The sequence below is a fragment of the Grampus griseus genome (assembly GCF_964374135.1).
Source record: "Grampus griseus genome assembly, chromosome: 9".
Classification (NCBI taxonomy): Eukaryota; Metazoa; Chordata; class Mammalia; order Artiodactyla; family Delphinidae; genus Grampus; species Grampus griseus.
Window position 1 is genome coordinate 23,209,751 of NC_139003.1, and position 26,538 is coordinate 23,236,288.

Here is a 26,538-nt window from a genome sequence, read left to right on the forward strand (position 1 = left end):
ACGTGGGCTGGGGGGTGGGAGCAGGGAGCAGGGTGGCTCTGATTTGCTGGCCTTTGTGGGGAGGGAGACTGCTCCGGCGGGCTTCACGGCTCCACCCTCCATGTCCCTTTGCCTGTGAGCTTGGGGCCCATCCCCACCTCCCCTGCTTCCAGCTGCACTGAGGAGTTTCCCAGCCTGGTGGCCCACGTGACCAGCTTCTCTCACTTCCTCCCTTTGGCCCCCTCCGCCTGCTGAGCCCAAGGCCCAGCCCTGCCCCCGGCCCGGACTCACCCCCCTACACACACACACAGGCCAAGCCTGAGCCCAAGAGCTGGAAAATGGGCTGGAGAAGAAAGGCCTTGGCATTTGGGGCCAAGCCTGGGGCTGCCGGGGTAGATAGGGATGGTGAGTAGAGTCCAGGAAAGAAATGTAGAGATGGAGAGAGGAGACCGGGAGCGCCCTTGACTTCGGAGACCTGGAGCAGCACCTCTTTTTGTTTGTTTGTTTTATTTTGTGTGTGTTTTTCTTTTAAACCCATTTATTTATTTATTTTTTGCGGTACGCGGACCTCTCACTGTTGTGGCCCCTCCCGTTGCGGAGCACAGGCTCCGGACGCGCAGGCTCAGCGGCCATGGCTCACGGGCCCAGCCGCTCCGCGGCATGTGGGATCTTCCCAGACCGGGGCACGAACCCGCGTCCCCTGCGTCGGCAGGCGGACTCTCAACCACTGCGCCACCAGGCAAGCCCCGCACCTCTTGTTTTTATTTATTTACTGAGCACTTAGTCTGTGCCGACCACTACCCTACCCTAAATTCTTTATCTATCTAGTCTCTCTTTTTTTTTTTTTTTCTGGCTGTGTTGGGTCTTCGTTTACTGTGCGAGGGCTGTCTCTAGTTGTGGCAAGCGGGGGCCACTCTTCATCGCGGTGCGCGGGCCTCTCACTATCGCGGTCTCTCTTGTTGCGGAGCGCAGGCTCAGTAGTTGTGGCTCACGGGCACAGTTGCTCCGCGGCATGTGGGATCTTCCCAGACCAGGGCTCGAACCCGTGTCCCCTGCATCAGCAGGCAGACTCTCAACCACTGCGCCACCAGGGAAGCCCTATCTAGTCTCTCTTAATCCTCACTGTAAGTTTATAAAGTAGCTGTTATGATCCCCAGTTTACAAACGGAAACTGAGGCAACTAGAAGTTAGAGGCCTAGTGGAATTGGCCGAGCAGGGATTTGAACCCAGCTCAGTTTGCTTCTCCTGTAAACAGGTGAGGAAGGGAACCCCAGGGTGGTGAAGTAACCCGAGGGGCTAGGAGACCAGCTGTCCCAGAGCCCAAGGGTGATGAGTTTGTGGGCTTTTTAGAGCCTGCTCTTGGATCACATGCAGGAGAAGTCGCCCCCAACCCCTCCCCGCTTCCTGCTCTCCGGGGGGCTCCCCTGCACCTCTGAGCCAGGTCTGGGGTCAGGATGGGGCTGGGCCCCGGGGTCGGGTCGAGGTGCCCATCAGGAAGGCAGGCGCCATGGGGCGGGGTGACAGGCACCAGAAGCCCTCCCTGAACAAAGGCTGGGTGGGAGGCGGCCTGGTGTTTCCACACCCCGCCTCTCCCAGCGCCTGCTGAGCCACGACCCGTAGTCAGCAAGGCGGGGCAAGCATGGCCAGGGCCGAGGCCGCTCTGCTGCCCCTCGTCCTGCAGCTCACGGGCCTGGCACTGGCCCCGGGGACCGGCAGAGGTAGGTCGGGGCGCCGAGGGCTTGGGGGCAGCCAGACAGGACCTCACCTCTTGCTCAGCCCAGTCTGAGGGAACGGCTGGGGCCGGGGGCCGCCTCCCTGGGCCCTGCCTCGGGGTGCGTGCGCCTCCCAGGCCAGCCTGAGTCCTCCCCGTCGGTGGAGGAGCCAGCATGGTCGGGGCAGCACGGTGACTGTGGCATGGGGTCCCGGAGCAGGACGGGGCTTCCTGCTCTGGCCTCGGGAGGAATTCCTGCAGGCAGCGGTGGGGGAGAGTCCGCCCTGGAATCTGGGAGTCTGAAGTTAATTATTTGTCTTGAGAAAGGGGAAAAAAAAGAAGGCCCGCCATGGGAGCTGACTTTGAGTCTCTGTGTCTGGCTTTCATCCAGGACAGGCAGGAGCAGAGAGGTCAGGGCTGGGACTGTGCAGGGGGGAAGGGAGGGGAGCAGGTCCACGGGGAGCAATCAGGCTTTGTGCAACAGGAGCTCTTTCTGCAGGTCTCTCCAGGCAAAGGACCGGCCCGATCTTCCCTGAGGGTCCCAGAGGACCCTCAGCTTCTCCCCGACCCCTTTCTTGTGCCTGCTTAAGCAGGCCTGGAGGGAGTGGCCTGAAAGGAGGAATCATGGTGGGGGGGGGTGTCGTGCTGGGGTGGAGGGTTTAAGATACTGGGACCCCATCCTTGGCCGCCCTTCATGGGGCTGGGAAGGAAGCGAGGTACAGGGGCCGTACCAAAACAGAGAGCCATTCCAAGTGACGACACCCTGCCCAAGGTAGGGGTGTGGGCGGGGGGCGGGGGGGGCGTTGCAGGGTGGGCTGAAAAGATGAATGGCACTTGGGAAAGCTCACATTTGGACTTGCTGCTGGGAACCTGCAGATGTGTGATTGAGAAAGGCTGTGAAAGGAAAAGAGGAGCACGTGGAGGCAGGGAGCCTTCAGCCTCCTGAGTGGCCACAGAGGGGAGAGGAGAGGAGCTGCGGGGGTGTTGGGGGATGACCGGCTGAGACCAGAGACTGATGGACTTTGGGAGGGGTACAAAAGAGAGAAGCTGAGCCCCAGATTTCTGGGTAGGTGGGGATGGCATTAACCAAGCCGAGGAACTCAGGACAAAGCAGGTTTAGACAAAAGAAGACAATTTAGGTCTTGGACGAGAATCTTCAACCCCCTTTGGGCGGGGGAGTGAGCAGTATTGTTCCCCTGCTTCACGGGGCTAGTGTGCACGAGAAGCCCTTTTAGCCACCCCCAGGCTCAGCCTGACTAATGAGCTGCCTCGGTGGAAAGACCCTTCCCTCTCCCTCCACCTCTTCCTCGTGCTCACTCACTTCCTGCTCCAGACCCTCTGCTGCCCCGCCCACCTCTGCTGGGAGGAGGGATGATGTTTGTGGGAAGGACACCTGGAGTCAGACAATGACCCCACCGCCTTTGTTTTCCCCACGGCAGGAGGGGGATCAGAGTCAGGTGAAAGTGGCCGTCCCCAACCCCAGGCCTGAACTCAGAGGTGCCCCCTCCTAGGACCCAGTGTCCTCTAGAACCTGGACAACCTGTCTTCATTCTCATGGTGCCTTGAAATCTAGTTGGGGGCCCTACCAGCACCCTCCCCGAACCCTTCAAGAAATGCAGCCAAGGGCTTCCCTGGTGGCGCAGTGGTTGAGAGTCCGCCTGCCGATGCAGGGGACACGGGTTCCTGCCCCGGTCTGGGAGGATCCCACGTTCCGCGGAGCGGCTGGGCCCGTGAGCCATGGCCGCTGAGCCTGCGCGTCCGGAGCCTGTGCTCCGCAACGGGAGAGGCCGCAGCGGTGAGAGGCCCGCGTAACGCATAAGAAAAAGGGGAAAAAAAAAAAAAAGAAAGAAATGCAGCCAAGTCCCGCTTGCTGGAGCCCACTCTGCCCTGGGCGGAGTTCCCAGGCCCCTCTGCCACAGGCCCGGAAAACAGTGGCAAGGCTTGGGAGTAGCAGCAGAGGGAAGAGTTGCCCCTCCCTGTGCACGGAAGTGCTGCCCTTTCTGAAGGTGAAGACAAGCAGTGGGGTTTGCCCACAGACCCTGGGTACCTGAAAGCAGCCCCACCTTTCACTCCTCTGTTTCCCTCTCCTGCACTTCAGCCTGTGCTGGCTTGTGGGCCCTCCCAGCATGACACATCAGCTCCCCAGGCTGCCCCTGGCCAAGTCCGTGGCCTGAGTGAGGCTGGATGACCCTGGCACAGCCCCCGTGGCTGGGAACCCCTGCAGAGTCAGGGCAGCCTACAGAGAGGCCCTGATCTCGATCCTCCCCCCAGGCTCCCAGTGAGGCGGGGTCCCTGGGGCTTATACCTGCCTGAGGCTCTTACTACTTGGGAAAGCTGGTCTAGGTCACTTCCGTGCACCCAGGGCTCTCTCCTCCTCCTCCCATGCTTTCACTTCAGCCCCTCACAGACCACCTCTCCTTCCCTGGATGGTGGGTGACAGGTGGGCAAGGGTGGGCACAGGATAGACATCATTGGGAAGACAAACCCAGGAAGCCTTGCTAGCCCCTCACCGATAGGCCCTCCCTGGATCCTTGTGCTTTCAGGTGGAGCCGTCCCCAGGGAGCCTCTGGGGCTTGCTGACATCCACGACTACCAGCTGCAGGCGCCGGCCCACTCCTCAGCCCCTGCTGGGGCCTCCCAGGAGCGGTGGCGCCCCCTGGAGGAGCGAATGGGAAGGCTGGAGGCTGAGGTCACAGAGCTCAGAGAACAGGTACCACTGGAGGCAGTGGGTGTGCGTGGGGTAGGGCAGGCCTCATGTAGTGGGAGGGAAGGAGAGAAGGGGGGCCCATGGGACCCTGAAATAGAGTTTTGTTTTAAATGCACATAGAAAGATTCTTATCTGAACAGTTCTTTTTTTAATAAATTTTATTTATTTATTTTTGGTTGCGTTGGGTCTTCGTTGCTGCGGGCGGGCTTTCTCTAGTTGCAGCGAGTGGGAGTTACTCTTGTTGCGGTGCGAGGGCTTCTCATTGCGGTGGCTTCTCTTGTTGCGAAGCACAGGCTCTAGGCACAGGGGCTTCAGTAGTTGTGGCGCATGGGCTCAGTAGTTGTGGCTCACGGGCTGTAGAGCGCAGGCTCAGTAGTTGTGGCGCACAGGCTTAGTTGCTCTGCGGCATGTGGGATCTTCCCGGGCCAGGGCTCGGACCCGTGTCCCCTGCATTGGCAGGCGGATTCTTAACCACTGTGCCACCAGGAAGCCCTGAGCAGTTCTTAACATCGGTTCTTTCATACCAGGGAAGAACCTCCGGGGATTTGTTTTGCCAGATTTTCATATTCTTTCATGTATTTGGCAAACATTATGGAGATCATCAGGAAAGATTTTGGATAGATAAAGGTCTTTAACTGTTGGGTCACAGGGACTGAGTCCCCTTTTGTCTAAAGGAGAGGACTGGGGGCCCGTGTTCCCCTGGGAGCCTATCCAGACCCCAGGCTGTGAGAACTGGGACTGTTTGAGCTGGATGCTGCCTGGAGGGGGACCCACCTTGCTCTGGAACTGTCACGTTTCCTTCTCATCCTGCCTTGGCTTTCACACCCCACAAATCTGTGGGAGTTGGTGGGGGAAGCTGAGCCAGTGCCTCTTACCCCCAACTCTCTCCCCAGAACAAAGACCTGCAGGGGAGGGTGAGGCAGCTGGAGTCCTGTGAATGCCACGCGGCTTCGCCCCAGTGCTGGGGGCTGGGTCGGGCCTGGCCCGAGGGGGCTCGCTGGGAGCCTGATGCCTGCACAGCCTGTGTCTGCCAGGACGGGGCTACACACTGTGTCCCCCAGCCTGGGCTGCCCCATTGCCATGGTGAGTGCCATCCGCCTGCCCACTGGCACCGCCTCAGGGCCCGGAAATGGCCCTGAGTGCCTGAGCGACAGCACCATCTCCTCCTCAGGCTGTAGCCACAATGGTCAGGCCTATGGCAATGGGGAGACCTTCGCCACAGATGCCTGTACCACCTGCCGCTGCCTGGTGAGCTCCTGTGACCCACCCTGGATATCCCATACCTGTTCCCCTCACCTGTCTGCCTCACCTCAGCTACCTGTCGCTGCAGCCTCGTGTGCTGAATGTTTAAAAGTGGGGTCTCCCTGCCCATCCCCCCAAGCCTTGCCACTGGCCGCCTTCAGCTGATTCCGAAGAGTTCTGCTTTCTGGAGCTCAATCCCCACGCACACAGTGGGGTTCTTGTCTTCCTATACCTGCCCCCTCGCCTGCGGACCCTCAGTGTCCCCGGTCATCCATCTGTCCCTGGCATCTACCTGCTCCCTCACTTGGCTTCACACCCACCTATTTCTTTCCTCACCCTTCCACTGAGGAAGCCCTTGGTTCCCTTCCTAGGATCTCTCCACGCTGGGGAATTTGCTGGTACCTGGAAGAGATGGTTTCCCGAGGGTCGAGAGTGGCAGGAGATGATGGGGGAGGGGGAAGGATGTCTCTTTTCTGCCCTTGGGCCAAGGGTGGCCCACGTAGTCTGAGCCAACTCAGCCTCTTGCGCCTCTGGTGGGTCCCAGCCTGGGGAGAGGTCTCGGTTCTGGAGGCCCTATCCTCCAGGGTTCTGGTGCCTGCTTTCCACAGGAAGGAGCCGTAACCTGCACCCAGAAGCCATGCCCAAGAGGACCCTGCCCGGAGCCGGGAGCGTGCTGCCCGCACTGCGAGCCCGGTCAGCCTTCTGCCGGCCCCAGACCCACCTCCTGCACTCGTTCTGGGGCCCCAGAGCCTGGCCTGCCACCTGCCATGTGTCCAGAGGGCGTCTGCCCACTCGCTCCGGCAGTGGCTAGGGATGTTCAGAAGCGAAGCCCAAGTCAGCAAATGCTGCTTCTGACCTGGGACTGAGCCAAAGGCTGTACGTCAGTGGTCCCCAACCTTTCTGACACCAGGGACCAGTTTCATGGAAGACAGTCTTTCCATGGACCGGGGTGGTGGTGGGGGAAGGTTTCGGGATGATTCAAGCTCATTACATTTATGGTACATTCTATTTCTATTACATTGTAATATATAATGAAATAGTTATACAACTCACCGTAATGCAGAATCAGTGGGGGCCCTGAGCTTGTTTTCCTGCAACTAGATGGTCCCTTCTGGGGGCGATGGGAGACAGTGACACCAAAAGTGTGTTGCTTATGTCCAGTCTATTCCATAAGATGCAGCTTAACTGTCACTTGCCACCCACCGATAGGGCTTTGATATGAGTCTGCAAGTCATTGATTTGTTATGGTCTCTGTGCAGTCAAACCTCTCTGCTAATGATAACCTGTATTTGCGGCCGCTCCCCAGCGCTAGCATCACCGCCTCAGCTCCACCTCAGATCATCAGGCATTAGACTCTCATAAGCAGCACACAACCTAGATCCCTCGCATGCGCAGTTCACAGTAGGGTTCGCGCTCCTATGAGAATCTAATGCCACTGCTGATCTGACAGGAGGCGGAGCTCAGGAGGGAATGCGAGCGATGGGGAGCGGCTGTAAATACAGATGAAGCTTTGCTCACTCACTGCTGCTCACCTCCTGCTGTGCGGCCCGGTTCCTAACAGGCCACGAACCATTACCTGTCCGTGGCCTGGGGGTTGGGGACCCCTGCTCTACCTGATCTTTTTCCTTTCCTCAGGCAGCTTCTAATCTAGTGAGAAGATAAACGTATATAGCTAGTATAATACAAGATTTAAGAGCCAATGAACAGATTAAGAGGAGGTGGAGAAAGGTCTTAAGTGGTCGGTCGCCAGAGGAGAGGGCAGGAAGGCAGGGGAAGCCCACCCAGACTAGGTGATGAGGGAGGGCCCTACATACAACAGGTCATCCGAGCTGGATCTTCAAGGGAAAGTGGGGTTTCTCTAGAAGGAAAGGGTGTACTTGAAGGCCCTCTAGGCACACAGAGTGGGGAAAGGTGTGTTGCAGGAAATCAGACTGGGAAAGCCAGTGGGAACACACTGCTGTAAGCCTTACAGTGTGGACTTCTGTGGACAATGGGGAACCACTGAAGGCTGAAAAGCAACAGTGTGGCATGTTCAAAGAGGCATTTTTGGAATTTTCACGTGGTATATGGGCTAGATGCAGAGAGACCAGTTAGGGGGCTATTACTGTAGTTGCCTAGGCGTGGAGCCAGGGATGGCAGTGTGCTGCAGAAGGAGGGGTGTTTCCAAAGAACGTAGTTGGATCCCATGGAACAGTGGACTCTGAGCTTGGGAAACTAGTGGTGCCAGTGACATGAAGACAGCGGCTGTTACTGGTTCACAGTCAGGAAGATAAGGTTGCCGGGTTTAGCAACTAAACATATAGGATACCTGGGACTTCCCTGGTGGTCCGGTGGTTAGGACTCCATGCTTTCACTGCTGAGGGCCCGGGTTCAGTCCCCGGTTGGGGAACTAAGATCCTGCAAGCGGCACTGCCAAAAAAAAAAAAAAATAGGATGCCCTGTTAAATTTGAATTTTGTATAAATAACATATTTTTAAATACAAGTATGTCCCGTGCAATATTTGGGACATACTTATACTACAATAGTATGTGTTGTTCATCTGAAATTCACATTTAACTGGGCATCCTATGTTGTCTTTGGCAACCCTGCCCCGGGAAGAATGGCAGCTGCAAGTTTGAAAGGTGGGACAGAGGCTTAGGGACTGGTGGCTTCTGGAAATGGAGCCTGAGAGTCTTGGCCAGAGATGAGGAGTAAAGTCTTGGGAGTTGTTGGATCTCCCAACAAAGAAAAGGGACACAGAAAAGGGACACACACACACATCGCTTGTAGGACACGTGGTGTCTCAGGGCCACTGCTAGCACATATAATGTCTTTGGTGACAGTTTTTAAAAGGCACGCTTTCCTCAATGCTTCCATGTGTTGTAAAATAATGGGAATCTGGTGATTATTCGAGGCAGACACTATACTGCCATCTGCTGGAAAGTTGCAGTAAGTGTACAATCTCTGAGAATCACCTGAATGGTGCCCCTTTGATGTGGCGCCCTTGGCCGTGCTTTCGCCCCAGTTCTCTGGGTCTCTTACTTGCGGGCCTGGCCCTGGTTTTGCAGGCTGTACTGGAGGCCACAGGAGTGGGGAAACGTGGCAACTGGAGCCCTGTGTCATCTGTACCTGTCAGGTAAGGGAATCAGAGCCCTGTCCCATCTACCACCCACATCCCCACCGCCCGGCTTAACCCAGGCCTGGCAGCGCCAAGCCCAATCTGGGGTCCTGGCAGGACTGCTGCCGTCACCCCGGCATTGAGGCCTGGAGCCTGCTAGGCCTGCTAGGCCAGCAGAGTAACTCGGCTTGGGCAGTAGAGGAGGAAGGAGGGCTCAGTGTCTACCCTGCAGGCAGGGACGGTGCAGTGCCAGGGGCCCTCATGCTCAGAGCTCAACTGCCTGGAGAGCTACACCCCACCTGGGGAGTGCTGCCCCATCTGCCGGCCAGGTGACCTCCCCCCCACCCTGCCCCGCCGTCCCCTCAGCCCCAGAGGGTTCCGTACCTGCTTGGGGTCATGCCTTCCCTCGGGTAATGTCCACCCACCCTGCTCTCTGCTGACCAGCCCGTCACGCTGGCAACCCTCCCCAGGCTGTGAGTATGAGGGACAGCTTTATGAGGAGGGGGCCAACTTCCTGTCCAGCTCCAACCCTTGTCTCCAATGCTCCTGCCTGGTGAGTCCCCCGCACCTTTGCCCAGACCCTGATCTTCCTGGGACACCCCCGCCTACCCTGGGTCACACCTGCCACTCTTTCAGCCCCTCACATACTTTCCGAGGCCTGGTGCCAGAGAGATTCTCCCTCCATCCCCACTCTGTGGCCCATCCTGCTGTCTCTGGGAGCCAGACCCAGGGGCAGTACAGCTATGGGTGCATTACAGAGGAGCCTGGTTCGCTGTGTGCCCGTGAAGTGCCCGTCCACCCCCTGCCCTGAACCAGTCCTGAGGCCCGGGCGCTGCTGCCCAACCTGCCAAGGTGAGAGCCCTGCCCCTTCCCTGGCAGAGCTCCAGGGAGGGCTGTTATTGCCACTTCTTCAACCCAAAGCCCACTCTGCTGGCCTCTGACCTGCGGCTGCCGTCAGTGGGGGGACCCAGGCCTGGCCAACCCTGCTCCGGAGCTGGAAGGCCTGGGCTCAGATTCTGCCCTTGTCAGTGGTTATGTACCTCTGAGGGAGTTACTCCGTGCTTCAGTTCCCCATTTGTAAGATGTGTGTAATGATAGGTACGTCAATAAACATTGACTATTACCTGCTTTGCGCACAGAAGACACGGGGTGGGCCCTCGAGGCAGACCACTAGAGGGTGACACTAAATCCATGTGGAAGGAGACCTAATCCAGCATGGGCACAGAAAGGAAAGCATCCTGGAGGTGGCGTGTCTGGAGCCAACCTCAAGGTTAAAGAGCAGTTAGCAAGGCGAAGGGCGGAACACGGTGGCGGGCATTCCAGGAAGAGAGGGCAGCTTGGGACTGACACTCAGTGTGAGGTGGGTGTGTGTTAGTCGGAAAGGTGCAGGCAGGCAGGAATGGCCAAAGCTTACACTGGGACGTGGGGAGGGGCCAGAGACATGTGGGTGTGGCCATGCTGGCCCTGGAAGGCCTGGAAGGGCAGGCTAAGGAACTTGGGCCTTACCCTGCCTGGGGTGCTGGGAGGCTGAGGCGAGGGGTCCAGGCAGAGGTAGGATCTGGTCTGGTTTAGGCTCAGAGGAGAGCCCTCAGACGGCACGTGAAGGAGGGGGTTCTGGCTGAAGCTCCCACCAGGCCTCCTCTCTGCCCATCGCCCCCAGCCCAAGGCTGCACAGAAGGTGGTTCTCACTGGGAGCATGGCCAAGAGTGGACCACACCTGGGGACCCCTGCCGGATCTGCCAGTGCCTGGTGAGTCCCTGTGCTGCTCCTGGGCTGCCCCCACCCCTCCCCGACCCCAGGCCCACCAGATTCATTCCTTCATTCCACTGAACACATCCCAAAAGGCACTGTGAGGGGACAGAGATGGAGGAGACCTAACCCTGAACACCACGAGGGTGGGGAAGGGGTTGCGCCCTCAGTATGTCCAGTTCTGAGCACAGTAGGTGAGCAGGATGTCTGTGAACCAAACTCGAGGAGCTTCAGGTTACAGGAGGAGTGAGGCTGGGCAGGATATGACAGGCAGCACGAGCTCCAGGGAGGGAGAAACACAGCTGACCTGAGGCATCTAGAACTCTGCTGTCTGATCAGGAGCCACTACATGTGGACACTGAGCCCTTGAAACGTGGCCGTCTGGTTTGAGACGGGCTCTAAGTGTAGAATATACATTGGCTTTCAAAGACTTAGTATGAAAGAAAGGAATGTAAAATATCTCATTAACACTTCATGTTGATTACATGTTGAAATAACTTTTTGGATATTTTGGTTTGAGTGGAACATAATATTAAAATTTAGGTCCATCTGTTTCTTTTTATTTTTTGAAATTTGACAGCTAGAGAATTTAAAATGACATATGTGGTTTGTGTTATATTTCTATTGGGCAGAACAGATCTAGAATATCTTCATGGGGGGGGGTGTTTACTTAGGTCTTAACGGGTGAGTAGGATTTGAGCAGGGAGAAATGGTGCTATAGACTGAAAGTTTGTGTCCCGCCCCAAATTCATATGTTGAAATTCTAACCCCCAAAGTGATGGTATTAGGAGGTGGGGCCTTTGGGAGGTGATTAGGTCATGAGGGTGGAACCCTCATGAATGGGATTAGTGCCTGTATAAAAAAGACCCCAGAGAGCTCTTTCGTCCCTTCCACCATGTGGAGACACAAGCAATTAGACAGCATCTATGAACCAGGAAGGAGACTCTCACCAGACACTGAAACTCCTAGCACCTTGACTTTGGACTCCCCAGCCTCCAAAACTGTGAGAACTAAATTTTTGTTGTTTATGAGCCACCCAGAACTATGGAATTTTTTCTTACAGTGGCCTGAATGGGCTAAGACACCAGGCATAAGGGAAGAGTCAGGGCAAAGGCTGGGGGAGGAAGGGGGGCACACGGAGGCCTAATGTCCAGGCAGGGTGCACGCCAAGGAGGGCTGTGGTTCGTGGGGGCTGAAGCCAGAGTCACAAAGCTTCCTGACAGCTTGCCAAGGACTAAGGACTCCATTGTGAAGGCTGGGGGGCACCCAGCCCCTTGGCAACTATGTGCTTCCCCTCCCTGTTCGCAATGACACCCCACCGCCCCACCCCCACCTGTGAGGAGAGTCACTGGCAGCCCAGACACTTATGGGGCTAAGGCAATGAGCCCAGGTACAGGTGTGAACACCAGCGATGGGGTCTGTCTGGGAAAGACCATGGGGAGTAGCAGCAGCTACTGCCTGTTAACCGTCAGCTTCCAGAGGTGGGTGCCCTACCGCACACTTATCTTATCCCCATAACAAGGCTATGAAGGCAGGTCTATTGTTGTCTTTTTTTTGTTTCTTTAGATGAGTAAACTGAGGCACAGAGAGCTTAAGTGGCATGCTAGGTTATACATCTATATTAGTTTCTTGGGCTGCTGTAAAAAAGTACCACAACGGAGCGGCTTAAAACAACAGAAATCGATTATCTCATGGTTCTGGAGGCAGAAGTCCAAGACCGAGGTGTCTGCAGGGTCGGTTCCCTCTGAGGGCTGTCAGGGAGAATCTGTTCCAGGCCCCTCTCCACCTCTGGCAGTTGGCTGGAGCTCCTTGGCATGCCGTGGCTTCAGTCCTCATCTTCACATGCTTCTCTCCCTGTGTGAGTGTGTGTCTGTGTCCAAATTTCCCCTGTATATAAGGACACCAGTCAATGGATCAGGGGCCACCCCACTCCAGTCTGACCTCATCCCAACTTAAGTGATTACATCTGCTACGACTCTATTTCCAAATAAGTCACATTCTGAGGGGGTTAGGACTGCAACATAAGAGTTTGAAGGGGGACACAATTTACTCATAGCAATATCTAATAAGTGGATAGCTGGGATTCGAATGCTGTTTCTGCCACTTGGATGAGCTCTGACGGCCCATTCCTCTGCCTACTCTGCCCCCTACCAGGAGGGCCACATCCGGTGTCACCAGCGAGAATGTGCCAGCCTGTGCCCATACCCTGCCCGGCCCCTCCCGGGCACCTGCTGCCCTGTGTGCGATGGTGAGTCAGCAGGCGGATCCTGGAGGGTCTCGGAAAGCTGATGGATGGCCCAGCTCGAGCCTCCCATGAGAGCCAGGACACTGATTGGCGTGGCCCTGAGGAGGGTCTAAGGCACCCTCTTCCCAACAGGCTGTTTCCTAAATGGGCGAGAGTACCGCAGCGGGGAGCCCGTGGGCTCTGGGGACCCCTGCTCCCACTGCCGTTGTGCCGTGAGTGTGTCTGCCCGGCAAGGAGGGGCTGGCTTCTGGGCCTGCCTCTCACCTGCTGACCAGGTCCTTTTGGCAGAATGGGAGTGTCCACTGTGAGCCTCTGCCCTGCCCACCGACGCCCTGCAGACACCCAGGCAGGATCCCTGGGAAGTGCTGCCCAGTCTGTGACAGTGAGTGGGGGGCTCGAGTCACCAGGGAGGGGTGGGCACTGCCCCAAGAGAGGCTCTGGGTCTCGGCGTGGGGTGGTTGCTTCCGGTGGACTAACAGGAAGCCCCCTTGAGCTAAAGTACAGGGGAAGTCCTTTCTAAAGCTAAGCTCTGTCACCACGGGTGAGGGATGAGTTCTCACCTCGCCTCATGGCACCCTGGGCACGTGTGGGCTGGGGGAGGCTGGCAGGGCCTCCTGGAGGACGGGGGTGGCTGTCCTTGTCAGGGTGGGGGGTGGATGCCTCAGGTGCTCTGAGGCTTCCCCATCAGCCCCCAGCCCTGTGCCCCAGTCCCTCTGTCATCCTAGCCAGGCTGTGAGTACCAGGGACACCAGTATCAGAGCCAGGAGACCTTCAGACTCCAAGAGAGTGACCGCTGTGTCCGCTGCTCCTGCCAGGTAGGCGGTGCCGCTGTCTCACGCCCCGGATCTGTCTTGTCCCTTGAGGGCCACTCACCCAGCCTCCCTCCTAGGCCGGCGAGGTCTCCTGTGAGGAGCAGGAGTGCCCGGGCGCCCCCTGCACCCTGTCTGACTCTGGCCCCCAGCTCTGCCCAGGTGTGTGTGTTGGGGGGCAACCACGAAAAGGTGCTTCTCCCAGCAGCTAAAGATGGAGGAGTGTTCCTTCACCGTAAGGGGAAGGCATTCCTAAGTCCACCAGGCATTCCAGAGTGTGTTCAGAGGCTGCTGTGGGGAGGGCTAAGCCAGGGTCTTGGGAAGGGTTCTATGGTCTGGGAAGGGCAGGGATGGGTGGATGTGTCCAGGTTGCCATGGTGACAGCCCCTCTCCCCTGCCCCTTGCTGTAGCCTGCGTGCTTGGTGGAGAGGAGTTTGCTGAGGGGGTCCAGTGGCAGCCCGATGGTCAGCCCTGCACAACCTGTTCCTGTCAAGCTGGGGTGCCCGTGTGCAGGGCTTTGCTCTGCTCCCCAGCCCCCTGCCAGCACCCCACCAAGCCCCCTGGTGAGTGCCCTGCCCCAATCTAGCTTTCTTCCCCTGCCTTGCCTGGCCCACCCTGATCGGCTGGGCTGTGATCACCCTGCTCTACCCAGGTGCCTGCTGCCCCAGCTGTGAGAGCTGCACCTACCACGGCCAAGTGTACGCCAACGGGCAGAACTTCACAGATGCAGACAGCCCTTGCCACACCTGCCACTGTGAGGTACCTCCCCAGGCTTGCTGCTGCCCTGCTGAGCCCCTCCCGGGGCCCACCCCCATTGCCTTCTCACCTGCTCCCAGGATGGGACCGTGACATGCTCCTTGGTCAACTGCCCTCCCACAACCTGTGCCAGGCCCCAGAGTGGACCCGGCCAGTGCTGCCCCAGGTGCCCAGGTACGTGCTTACTGTACCTGTCTGGCTTGGTGAACCCTTGACCCTGCCACTCCGTGGCCCCGTGGGCCCAACGGATACCTTAGAAAGCAATGGCCTTCTGAATTTTTCAGTCTGACACAGCTTGGGACTCTCTGGAACTCACAGGGTATGGGTGGGAGAGAAGAGTAGACATTCGTTTGTCCCTTCATGTTACAACACCTTCCCTCCTTTCCTACACTTCCTCTTCCAATACCCCCACCACGCACATCTATTCGTATATCTACCTGTATAAGCCTGGTTCATGCAACAAACGTTCAGGTTTCCTACGCAAGAGACTGGGAGCTGGGATGCTGTGTGCCCTGATCCCCGCCCACACGGAGAGTGTGCAGGGCGCGTATCACAAACACAGGCATGCACATGCATGAGCCCTTCGGCTCTTCACCCTCAGAGGCACACACAGCTGCCTGCAGGTAAAGGAACTAAACACACACACACGCACAAGTGTGTGCTCAGAGAGATATGCTTGTCCGCATACACAGCCCCTCGTCCTCCTCTCCCTCCATGGGGACAGCTTCCAAGTGGCACCTCTGCAGGGGCTCTGGACTCACGGGTAGAGGGACTGTCAGCCTGCTCCTTGCACTGTCAGTCTTTGTCTCCACTCCTGCCCACCCGCCCCACCGCCCAGACTGCATCCTGGAGAAGCAAGTGTTTATGGATGGCGAGAGCTTCTCCCACCCCCGAGACCCCTGTCAGGAATGCCAGTGCCGGGAAGGCCATGCCCACTGCCAACCTCGGGCCTGCCCCAGGGCCTCCTGTGCCCACCCGTTGCCTGGTCCCTGTTGCCAGAACAACTGCAATGGTGAGGTGGGCGGGATGGGGGGTGGTCCCTCGGGATGGCTTGGCCCCATCTATAGGCCTTTAGGGCTGGGAGGGCAGCATGCCCTGGGGGAAGGGGGGCCTCTCCCTGGCCCATAGCTCCCCCCTCCCCCAGGCTGTGCCTTTGCTGGGAAAGAGTACCCCAACGGAGCAGACTTCCCCCACCCCTCCGACCCCTGCCGCCTGTGTCGCTGTCTGGTGAGTCTGCCACCCGGATGAGAAGGAAGAGTGGGTGTGTGGGAGGGGCACTTGGGGAGACCAGGAGAAGTCCGCCAAGGTGAGGGTGAGAAGGGGAGGGGTCTCCTCCACCTTCTACCACTGACTTGGCCTGGCCTCATCTATCCGCAGAGCGGCCACGTGCAGTGCCCGGCCCGCCGCTGCCCGCCCTTGCCCTGTCCAGAGCCACTCCTGTTGCCAGGAGAGTGCTGCCCGCAGTGCCCGGGTAGGAGCCGCACCCCTCGCCGCTTCTCCCGAGGGAGCCCCTCAGCAGCCTCCCTTCCCACCCCCCACCCCCGCCTCGCCGACGCTTGCTCTCTTGGCTGCAGCCACCCCCTCTGGCTGCCCTCGGCCCGGGGGCGGGGTCCCCGTCCGCCACCAGGAGCACTTCTCCCAGCCCGACGACCCCTGCCGCCGCTGCCTCTGCCTCGACGGCTCCGTGTCCTGCCAGCGGCTGCCCTGCCCACCGGCGCCCTGCGCCCACCCGCGCCAGGGGCCCTGCTGCCCCTCCTGTGACGGTAACACCCCGGCTGCACCTGCCCGCACTCCTTCCAGCTCCACCCCGGAACCTCACCTGCTCGGTCCCCCTCTTACTCTGCGTCCCTCTTTACCTCCAGGCAGGGCGCCACCCCTTCTCCCCCTTCCTCCTGGCCCACTCCTCCGGGGGCGGGGTTCTCACTAAGAAAGTGCGGGAACGGTGCCCACCCAGCCCACAGGGCCCGGGAGGTAGTGCGCCTGGTGCGCTGCCTCCATGGCCCCCCAGCCCCTCGCCTGCCCCCCAGGCTGCCTGTACCAGGGGAAGGAGTTCGCCAGCGGCGAGCGCTTCCCTTCGCCCACTGCCCGGTGCCACATCTGCCTCTGCTGGGAGGGCAGCGTCAGCTGTGAGCCCAGGGCCTGTGCCCCAGCACAGTGCCCCTTCCCTGCCAGGGGTGACTGCTGCCCTACCTGTGATGGTGAGGGGACGGGAACTGTACGGGTGGGGGGACAGGAGGGCGGGGTCAAAGTCATCTTTATTGCCCTAGAGTGGGTCAAAAATATTTATTACCGTAAGACAAAAGTCCTGGACCAAATTCTGCGTGGGTTTTCCCTATGGATTGGACAGGGAGCTTTTTTCTTTTTTGTAATATTTATTTATTTATTGGCTGTGTTGGGTCTTAGTTGCAGCACATGGGATCTTTCATTGCGGCACATTGTGGCGCACGGGCTCAGTAGTTACAGGCGCGAGGGCTTAGTTGCCCGGCGGCATGTGGGATCTTAGGTCCCCGACCAGGGATCCAACTGGCGTCCCCTGCATTGCAAGATCGATTCTTAACCACTGGACCACAGGGAAGGCCCTGGACAGGGAGCTTCTTTGCAGGCTGAAGGGGAGAAAGTTTGCCCTTTGGCCAATGCAACTGCCACCCCCCAGACCCCTTTACCCACCGGCCAAGACTGAGCCCTTCCCTCCCCAACAGGTCTTTGAGGCCTCGGCCTCAGGCCAGGCCCAGGCTCAGAGCTGGATGACTGGTCTCCTCTCCCTGATTTCTGCCCCTCCCCCCACGCTCCCTGTCCTCTCTCCAAGGCTGCGAGTACCTATGGGAGTCCTACCTGAGCAGCCAGGAGTTTCCGGATCCCCGAGAGCCCTGCAATCTGTGTACCTGTCTCGGAGGCTTCGTGAACTGTAGCCGCCGGCCCTGTGAGCCTCTGGGCTGCAGCCACCCGCTCACCCCGTCTGGGCACTGCTGCCCGACCTGCCAGGGTAGACCTGCCCTCCCATTGCCCCTCTCAACTCCCGGCCTCCCTTCGGCTGCGAGTCCCCTGGTCTGGTCACTGTCACCCCTCCCCCGAGACAGCCACGCAGCAAGCCCACAGACTGGGTTTTCCTGGGGTTCCTCACCCCATACTCGCGCCCTCCTCTCCGTCCCTGCTGTCACCTTGCGCCAACTGTGAGGGGCACCACACAACCACCCCTGTGCCGCCAGACCTTCCCGCTCTTCAGCTGTCTCCCTGCCTTCCCAAAATATCACGTCACCAGACTCCAAGCCATTCAGTGGCTTCCACTGCCCTTGAGTCCCGTACACTGCCAACCACATTTGGGCCACTTCCTTCCCCCGTGGCTTCTAGAGAAGCCACCCTCCCGAGCCCAGCCCACCTCTCACCTTCATTTCCAGTGTGCCCGTCCCTCTCATCTTCCTCCCACGAGGGCCTGTGCTCTGTGATCCCACCCTCAGTCCCCCCCGCCGCGCTTCGCACATGCAAGTCTCACCACCGTGGTCTGGCTGAAGTCTTTCCTCCCGCCCCTCACCTTCCCAGCCACCATCTCTCTTTCTGACTCTTAGCTAAGCTTTGGTAGAGGACCCCAGGCCTGGCTCTGTGTGTGTGTGTGTGTGTGTGTGTGTGTGTGTGCGCGCGCGCCTGTGTCAGCAGAGGGATCCGCTGATTGCGGCTCTGCCTTGTATTCCCCCCTCTGCCAGGATGCCTCTATCATGGGGTCACCGCTGCCCCCGGAGAGACCCTTCCTGACCCGCTCGACCCCACCTGCTCCATCTGCACCTGTCAGGTGAGGCGGCCCTTTGGGGACTTGGAGCCCTTCATCCCTTGATCCTCCTCTCTGGCCAGAAAGAGGTCGTCTCCTCCTCCCAGGGTACACGCTGCCTGTGACATCCATCAGGACAGATTGGGCTCAGGCCTTCTGAGCTGAGGGAGGGGGTCTGGGCCGGGCAGGTCAGTAGGGGCACACCCCCATGAGGCCGCGTGTGGCCTGGTTGAGGGTGTGATGACATGGGAAGTGGCAGCGTGGCCTCTCTCCCCCAGGAAGGCTCCGTGCGCTGCCAGAAGAAGCCGTGTGCTCCAGCTCTGTGCCCCCATCCCTCCCCAGGGCCTTGCTTCTGCCCTGTTTGCCACAGTGAGCACACATGCCCTGCCCCCCCACCCCGCGCCGCCCCCTCCCGCTCTGCTAGACCTGATGCTGGACTGGTAGCACAGCCCCCGCCCAGGACACATGTCACCCACAGGCTGCCTCTCTCAGGGCCGGGAGCACCAGGACGGGGAGGAGTTTGAGGGGCCCGCAGGCAGCTGTGAGCGCTGTCGCTGTCAGGTGTGGTAGGGAGGTGGCAGAGGGGGCAGGGGCGGGGTCAGCTGGCCTGGAGAGCAAGTCACTGACCAGACATCTCCTGCAGGCTGGCCAGGTCAGCTGTGAGCGGCTGCAGTGCCCACCTCTGCCCTGCCCACTCCAGGTCACAGAGCCCGGGAGCTGCTGCCCTCGCTGCAGAGGTATGCCTGGCCAGTGGGGCTGCTCCCTTGTTTCCATCCCTCCATCGGCCCCACCTCCCCCGCCTCAGCTCTCCTCCAGACTTCCCACCTCCCTGTCCACCCGTCTGTCCCTCCCACACCTCAGCCCTTGAGCTCTCACCACATTCACCTTCAGCTCTTCCTCCCTATCCCCGCCCCTGGCCTATCCAGACCGTCTCCCCTTCTAGGTGCTTATTAGAATCTCCTCAAAGCTGCCCATTCCTAACCACGCCCCATTCATAATGATAATAATGATAATTAACATTTATTGAGCATATACCATGTGCTAAGCGCTTTACACATACCTCATTTGAGGCACACAACGATCTCAACAAGTAGGTATTATTATTAACTTTTCCATTTTATAGATGAGATAACTGAGGTAACATAACTTACCTGTGGTCACTTAGCCAGTAGATGGCAGAGTCAAGATTTGCATCTAGGCCGTCTGGTTCTAGAGTAGGGGCCTTTTTTAGCCTGTGTGGGCCCTCGCCCCGTACACTGCCCAGCATGGTATAGGAACTGTCAGCGTCTCCTTGCCCTGAGATGAAATCCCCATTTAACGGATGGGGAGACTGAGACTTGTAGAGATTGAGTTACCTTGGGCGCACGGTCACTGATGGAGCCTCTCATTCATCCCACGTCCATTTATTACACACTTGCTGCAGGCCAGGTCTGTTGCTGGCGCTGGGCTATAACAGACAGTGCCTACTGCCTGGCACTGGGTCTAGCAAGCAAGCAGACGAGGAATGGGATTAGAGTCCAGGTGTTCTGACCCCGACCCAGTGTCTTTCCCCTCCATCACAAGCAGGAGTTCTGTCCCAGGACACCTTTCCACTATATCCCTGCAGAAACCCCTCCTGGCACCCACATACCCTACTGAGCACCCAGGGTGAGGGGGCTGGGTCAGGGGCAGACATGCAGAACCCAGACTCAGAGCTCATCCCTGCCCACCTCGGACACAGGCTGCCTGGTTCATGGGGAGGAGCACCCTGAAGGCAGTAGCTGGGAGCCCCCCGACAGCCCCTGTTCCTCCTGCATGTGTCATGAGGGTGTCATCACCTGTGCCCGCGTCCAGTGTGTCACCTCCTGTGCCCAGCCTCACCTGGGGCCCCGTGACTGCTGCCCTCCATGCTCTGGTACTGGGAGCCTGGGGTGGGGGGGCGTGGGCAGGGAGGCAGTGCCCTGTCAGCATCTCCCTGCCATTGCCCTGGGCTGGGCGGCAGAGATGCGTCGTTCCAGGAGAAGTGGCCCCCATTCTTATGCACACCCCATTCTCTGAGGCTGGGGGGCCTGGCATTGCTGCCAGCCTGAAAGCTCCCTGATTCTGTTCTGCTCTTAACCCCCCACCCGACCCCTGCCAAGCCTGTGAGCGTGAGGGTCGGAAGTATGAGCCCGGGGAGAGCTTCCAGCCTGGCGCAGACCCCTGTGAAGTGTGCACCTGTGAGGTAGGGGAGCTCAAGGCTGAGGGGCAGCCTGGACCCTGCGGGGAGCAGGCATTGTGGGGAGTCAGGAGTGTGTCCCTGTGGCCAGGGAGTGAGGGAGGGGCTTGGGGTGAAGAGAAGGCAGGGCCAGCAAGTCTGGGGGGGCAGGCAGTGGGCGGGCCCTCCTGGCTGGAGTGTGGGGTGGTGTGGGTAGAAGGTTGCGGGGAGATGCCTGGGAATTGGTTGGGGGCCATACTGGGGAACTTCTATTTGAAAGGTAAGGGTGAGCCAATGAAAGGGTTTTGAGCAGGCGACCGACATCATAGATCAGGAGATTAGGCAATGGGATTGGGGAGGGGGATGGCATGGGAGTGCAGAAGGGTCAAAGGCCACATGAAGGTTCAGGCCCCAGTGACTGCAGCAGCAGGCACTGTCCTCTCTGGGGACTGGGGCATGGGGTGAGGAGATGCTCAGTCTCTCTGCACACTGTCGTCTGATCTGCCCAAGGCAGATGGAGGAGCCTGGCATCCAGAGGAAAGAGGGTGGCTCTCAGCTTCCATGGCCTGGGACCCACCCCCTGCTCGCTCATTCAGCTGCAGCCTGAGGGAACTCCCAGCCTTCGCTGTCACCGGCGGCAGTGTCCCAGCCTGGTGGGCTGTCCCACCAGCCAGCTCCTGCCCCCTGGGCCCCAGCATTGCTGCCCCACCTGTGCCCGTGAGTCCCCGGACTGGGGGGGAAAGAGGGCAGAGCTGCCACCCCCAAAGTGACACTGGAAGGGCCAGCCAGCCCTCCTCCACAATCCCAGCCCCAGCCCTTTCCTGAGTCCAGTGGATTGTTCTGGAAACCTGTACCCTGGAGGGTGAGACCTGTAATACCCTAAGGGGAAACGGGAAGCTAGCAGGACCCCTTGACTCTGAAGCCTGGTGCATCTTGTCCAGCAGGTGGCGCTGCAGGGTTGCAGCTGTGCCGGCTGCTGGCTTCTTGAGGGCAGGGATATTAGGACCAGAGGGGCAGTGAGTCGCCCAGCCACAGAGGTGGGGAGAGGTGTTCTTGTCAACACTTGTTCGGATGTGCTGCTGCAGGGAAAGAGGAAAGGCACAGTATTTACTAAGCACCTACTGCATGCCACGCACTGTACTTGTACTTTTAATAAACAGCATCCCATTTAATTCTCACAGTTACCCAGTGAGGAGGTGTTATTACTCCTTTTGTTAACAGATGAAGAAATTGAGGTTCAGAGAAGTTGATTAATTTGCCCAAAATGGCACAGGCACTGAGTGCTGGAGCCAGGATTGGAACCTGGGGTACCTGGCTCATTGTGCTTCCTTTCAGACGATAAAGTGGGAGGGCGAGCAGGGCGGGCAGCCCAGTGGTCCTTAGTGACCTCAGGCTGAGGAAGCCACGCTTTGTCCGTTTTCAGGCCCTCCATGCTAGCAGCCTAGCAAAGTTCCTTTTCAAAAGTCCAAACTTTTCTTTGCTGGAACAAAAGGAAAAGGGATCTGTCATTCTTGGAATCAAGGTGTTAGGGCCATAAGTATGCCCTGGGCCCAAAAACCCCGGGGTCGCAGTAGGGGGATAAGGGGTCAGTTAGGCTTTGTCCCCCACCCCCATCCCGGCAGCATCTCCCATACTGCGTTCTTGTCTTCACAGAGCCGCTGAGTCCCTGCACGGAGCACCTGCAGGGGTCTAAGCTGGCCCCGCCAGACCCCTGCTACACCTGCCAGTGCCAGGTGAGCCCTCCTGCCTTGGGGACTCCTCAAGCCCCCTCTTCCTCCTCCTCTGTGGGCTGTGGCTGCGACTCCTCTCCTGCAGCAGCTCTGGGCTTCCTACTCACCCCCGACATTTGCCCACTTGTCCTGAATGTCGCACCCTGCTCCCTCCCTGCTGTTCTCTACCTGTCGTGTTCCTGTGCCCTTCCACAGGACCTGACTTGGCTCTGCATTCACCGGGCCTGTCCTGAGCCCAGCTGTCCCCTGTTGGAGCGCCATACCCCCCCTGGGAGCTGCTGTCCCGTGTGCCAGGGTGCATGCCCAATTTTGTTCTGCGTCCTCAGAGCCGGAGCCAGGAGGGAGACAGGAGGGGTGGCATCCATGGGCCAAGTGGGCAACCTGGGGTGTGCACTCAGAATGCAGGCTTTGTTCTTCTGTAGAAAGGGAGGGCTGTTCGTTGGGGTGGAGGAGGGACCCATGAGGTAGAGGGAGGCAGGGAATGAAGCCTGGATTCTCAAGGCCTGGCCTGAGGCTTGGCTCAAGGACCCGAGGCCCACTAGCAGGGCATCACACAGCTGAGCTGGCAGCCGGCCCAGAGGAAAGTTCCAGCTTCTGGCTTTTGTGGCTTCCGGGACACTCTGGACATCCCGAGCACTGGTGCCGGGTCTGCCATCTAGTAGGCCATGGTGCTGGTTGAAGAAATCAACACCATCAGGGTGCTAATTGGATGGGGTGCGCACCGCCCTGCCCTGGCCTTCAGGGTGAGCTCATGCAGGCGGAATGACAGTGCTCTCCCATCCCCATTTCTTCCTCCTCAGAATGTGTGGTGGAAGCTGAGGACCGGAGAGTGGCAGATGGAGAGAGCTGGCGGGACCCCAGCGACGACTGTATCACTTGCACCTGCCGTGTGAGCTGGGGGTGGGAGGGTGAGGGTGGAGGACCTGAGAGATGGATAAAGGGAGGAGCTTCTGGTCACTGGACCAGAGAATATGGGGTCTTCGAGGTAATCAGAAAAAGGCGCCCCCTCTGGGCATCCCTGTGTGAGGGCAGGTAGCTGAAGGTGCAGAGAGAGAGGGGGCTCCCGCCCCAGTCCCTGATCCAGAAGGGCTCCAAGAGTGTGAGGCCAGGGACTCCAGACCCTGCCGGAAGTCCCTAGAGCCATGGCATCTGTCCTCAGCGGGGCCGCGTGGAGTGCCACCTGGAAGAGTGCCAGGCCCTCTCCTGCCCCCACGGCTGGGCGAAGGTGCGGGAGGCTGGCAGGTGCTGTGAGAGATGCCAAGGTGCGGGCTAGGGAGATGGGGGGGGTCGGGGAGGGGGGAGGCGGGAGCGAGACCCAGTGTGAGGGATGGGCAGCGGACCCTCGCCCCTTACTGTCCCCTCAGCCCCCGCCCAGTCGTGCGCGCGCCAGGGCCGGCAGGTGGCCTCCGGGGAGCGCTGGGCCGTGGACGCCTGCACCAGCTGCTCCTGCGTAGCCGGCGCCGTGAGCTGCCAGAGCCAGCGCTGCCCGCCGCTCTCCTGCGGGCCCGTGAGTGCTGCTGTCTGAGGCGGTGGGATGGGTGGCCACTTGGCACCGCCCCCCTGGGTGCCCCGGGGAAGAAGGAGGCTGGACTTGCCCGGGTCGTGCAGTTCCCGAAGTAGCCACGAGGTGGCGCTCTGACCCCCCGCCAGGAGTAAGCCCTGGAGCCTCCCCAGCGATCCTCCGTGCCCCGGGAGGCTCTGCGTGTCTGACGGTGTCTGGGGCGGAGGCCAGGACGAGGCCCCCGCCCTGCGTCCCGGCAGCTGCTGTCCCCGCTGCCTGACCCGGCCCGCTTCCTGCATGGCCTTCGGAGACCCTCATTACCGCACCTTCGACGGCCGCCTGTTGCACTTCCAGGGCAGCTGCAGCTACGTGCTGGCCAAGCACTGCCGTGGAGGCGACTTTAGGTGCGCAACTCCCTCTGCCTTCTCCCTGCCCCCTTACACCCGTCCCTGCTGACCACTGCATCTGGGCCTCCCACGCCACAGCGTGCACGTGACCAACGATGACCGGGGCCGGAGCGGCGTGTCCTGGACCCACGAGGTGGCCGTGCTGCTGGGAGACGTGGCCGTGCGGCTGCTGCAGGGCAGGGCGGTCACGGTGAGTAAAGCCAAGGACCCGGGGAAAGTCGGTCCTGCGCTTTCCTCTCCACTGTCCCGACGTCGCTCCTCCTCCCGCCTCCCTTCTCCTCCAGGTGGACGGGCGCCCCGTCGCCTTGCCCTTCTTGCAGGAGCCTCTGCTGTATGTGGAGCTGCGGGGACGCACGGTGATGCTACATGCCCAGCCGGGGCTCCAGGTGCGGCCGGGGCGAGTGGGGTGCAGGGGAGCCTCGGGCCTGTTCAGGTGTCTGTATCTGTAGAGGGAGTGGGGATACCAGCTACCTCCCAGGCCAAATGAGGCCACAGAGGTGAGAGAGTTCTGCTGGATTCTGAAGGGAGAAGAAGAATCAGGGTTAGAGACCTCCGCGTGTGATGAAAGGAGTTCTGAGCCTGGTTTGCAATCTTGGCTCAGCCACCCACGCACTGGGGCTCTTAGGCCATTACCTTAAGCCCATCCTCTCTTGGCCTCAGCTTTCCCATCAGTCAAATGGGGGAAGGGTTGGGAGGGTGGGCAATGTCAACTGCCATCTCCTGGGTGGCTTCAGAGATTTCCTCCAATTCCCATGTCAAAGAGTAGTTCACTCCCTGGCCTCCAGCAACAAGCGCATTTGTAAATTCATAAAATAAGTCTTGTCTGCTCTTATGATACAGACTCTAATTCTGCTTTGTTCTCGGTAAGGCCTGAATGCCCATGAGAGAGTGACTCTCTGGAAGAGGGTTGCATTTCATGGGGGCGCCGAGTTCATGGAGGATGAGGGGAGAAGGTGCCCTTTTGAGGGAGCTGTGGGTGGCTCTTCATGTCTTCTGTGTTTGCCCAGGGCTGACAGGGCAGGTACCTACTTGTATCCTCCCTTCCAGGAGACACCTCCACCTGTCCATTCTCCTCCCCTACAGCAGGGGGCGTGCTGACGCCGCCAGGATCGGCACTGGGCTTCCTGGGGCCCCTGCCTTTCCCCACTCTCCAGTCCCAGCCTCTCTGCACAGGTGCTGTGGGATGGGCAGTCCCAGGTGGAGGTGAGAGTGCCTGGCTCCTACCGGGGCCAGATTTGTGGGCTCTGTGGCAACTTCAATGGCTTTGCCCAGGATGATCTGCAGGGCCCTGAGGGGCTGCTCCTGTCCACTGAGGCTGAGTTTGGGAATAGCTGGCAGGTGAGTCACACAGGAGCTGGGGGGCCGGGGGGAGGCACAGTTGAGCATGAATCTCAGAGCAGCCTTCTGGTATGGAAAGGGAAGTTTGCACACAAGGTGGGCTTTGGGGCTTTCAAGGAGGTTTGGGGACTTCTTGCCTGCTATGGTGCTGGGGGAGGCAGGATGGCCTGTTGAAAGCGGTCTCATCATCTGAATCCCCAAGCCCTGCTTTGCCGCTCACGAACTGTGTGACCTTGGACAAGTCACTTACCTGCTCTGGGCCTTGGTTTGTCCATCTGTAAAATGGGAACAAAGGAAAAGTAGCTGATGCTTCCTTTGCTGTTCTTATAGGGAGGTTTATGAGGCTAAAACAAAATATTTGGTGCAAAGTGCTTTGAAGAACATAGCACACAAAGGTCGGCTGCCATATAGAGCCGCTTTCCCCACCTAGGTCCCAGAGGGGCCAGGACCTGGTCGGCCCTGTTCCAAGGGCCGTGAGGTGGATCCATGCCGGGCAGCAGGGTACCGTGCCAGGCGTGAGGCCAACGCCCGGTGCAGGGTGCTGAAGTCCTCCCCGTTCAGTCGCTGCCATGCCGTGGTGCCACCAGAGCCCTTCTTTGCCGCCTGCGTGTATGACCTCTGTGCTTGTGGTCCTGGCTTCTTGGCTGACAAATGCCTCTGTGACGCCCTAGAAGCCTATGCCAGCCACTGTCGCCAAGCAGGGGTGACTCCTGCCTGGCGGGGCCCCACGCTCTGCGGTGAGGGGGCAATGCCCAGTGCGAGTTGGGGGAGGGGTGACACGGAGGGCTCAGGTCTGGACAGCGTAGGTACAGGGAGGGTCACAGGGGGTGGGCCTGGTGACTGGAAAGTGACTCTGCTTTCCACTCCACCTGCAGTGGTGGGCTGCCTCCTGGACCGTGGCTTCGTGTTTGATGAGTGTGGCCCACCCTGTCCCCGTACCTGCTTCAACCAGCATGTCCCCCTGGGGGAGCTGGCGGCCCACTGCGTAAGGCCCTGTGTTCCCGCCTGCCGGTGCCCCGCAGGCCTGGTGGAGCACGAGGCCCACTGTATCTCACCCGAGGCCTGCCCCCCAGTCCTACTCACTGGGGACCAGCCACCCAGCACTCTGCCCAACCCCAGCCAGAAGCCCCAGGGCCAGGAACCCTGAGCCAGGATGACACCGACCAGGATTCATCAGGCTAGAAGTGTCCCCTCGGAGAGAAGCTCCCACACTGCCTGGGCATCGGGAGCCTGGCTCTGGGCCCCGCAAAGGCCCCAGCCGTGTGGAGTCAGAAGCAGTAAACTCGGGAACTGCCCTAAGGTTTCTCTGTGTGAATGTGTGCTGCCTCTG

The 26,538-nt window shown here is 59.4% G+C and overlaps 1 protein-coding gene across 1 annotated transcript; it reads left to right on the top strand.

Annotated features, from left to right (window-relative positions):
- Positions 1 to 1,618: 1,618 nt before the first annotated feature.
- On the top strand, positions 1,619 to 26,397 carry KCP (kielin cysteine rich BMP regulator; the record flags this gene model as incomplete). The annotated part of the gene is made up of 40 exons (XM_082662186.1): positions 1,619 to 1,697; positions 4,234 to 4,400; positions 5,291 to 5,480; positions 5,569 to 5,645; positions 6,248 to 6,332; positions 9,208 to 9,290; positions 9,496 to 9,589; positions 10,404 to 10,486; positions 12,641 to 12,734; positions 12,864 to 12,943; positions 13,020 to 13,113; positions 13,461 to 13,546; positions 13,621 to 13,702; positions 13,951 to 14,103; positions 14,193 to 14,299; positions 14,377 to 14,470; positions 15,135 to 15,308; positions 15,441 to 15,523; positions 15,674 to 15,767; positions 15,871 to 16,059; positions 16,324 to 16,494; positions 17,103 to 17,279; positions 17,995 to 18,080; positions 18,335 to 18,425; positions 18,535 to 18,617; positions 18,700 to 18,793; positions 19,777 to 19,950; positions 20,177 to 20,259; positions 20,829 to 20,949; positions 21,886 to 21,965; positions 22,158 to 22,257; positions 22,763 to 22,851; positions 23,122 to 23,224; positions 23,327 to 23,469; positions 23,695 to 23,867; positions 23,949 to 24,060; positions 24,155 to 24,256; positions 25,044 to 25,208; positions 25,639 to 25,945; positions 26,084 to 26,397. The coding sequence occupies 40 exons, from the start codon at positions 1,619 to 1,621 to the stop codon at positions 26,353 to 26,355; spliced, it is 4,914 nt and encodes a 1,637-aa protein (XP_082518312.1). The 3' UTR covers positions 26,356 to 26,397.
- Positions 26,398 to 26,538: the final 141 nt, after the last annotated feature.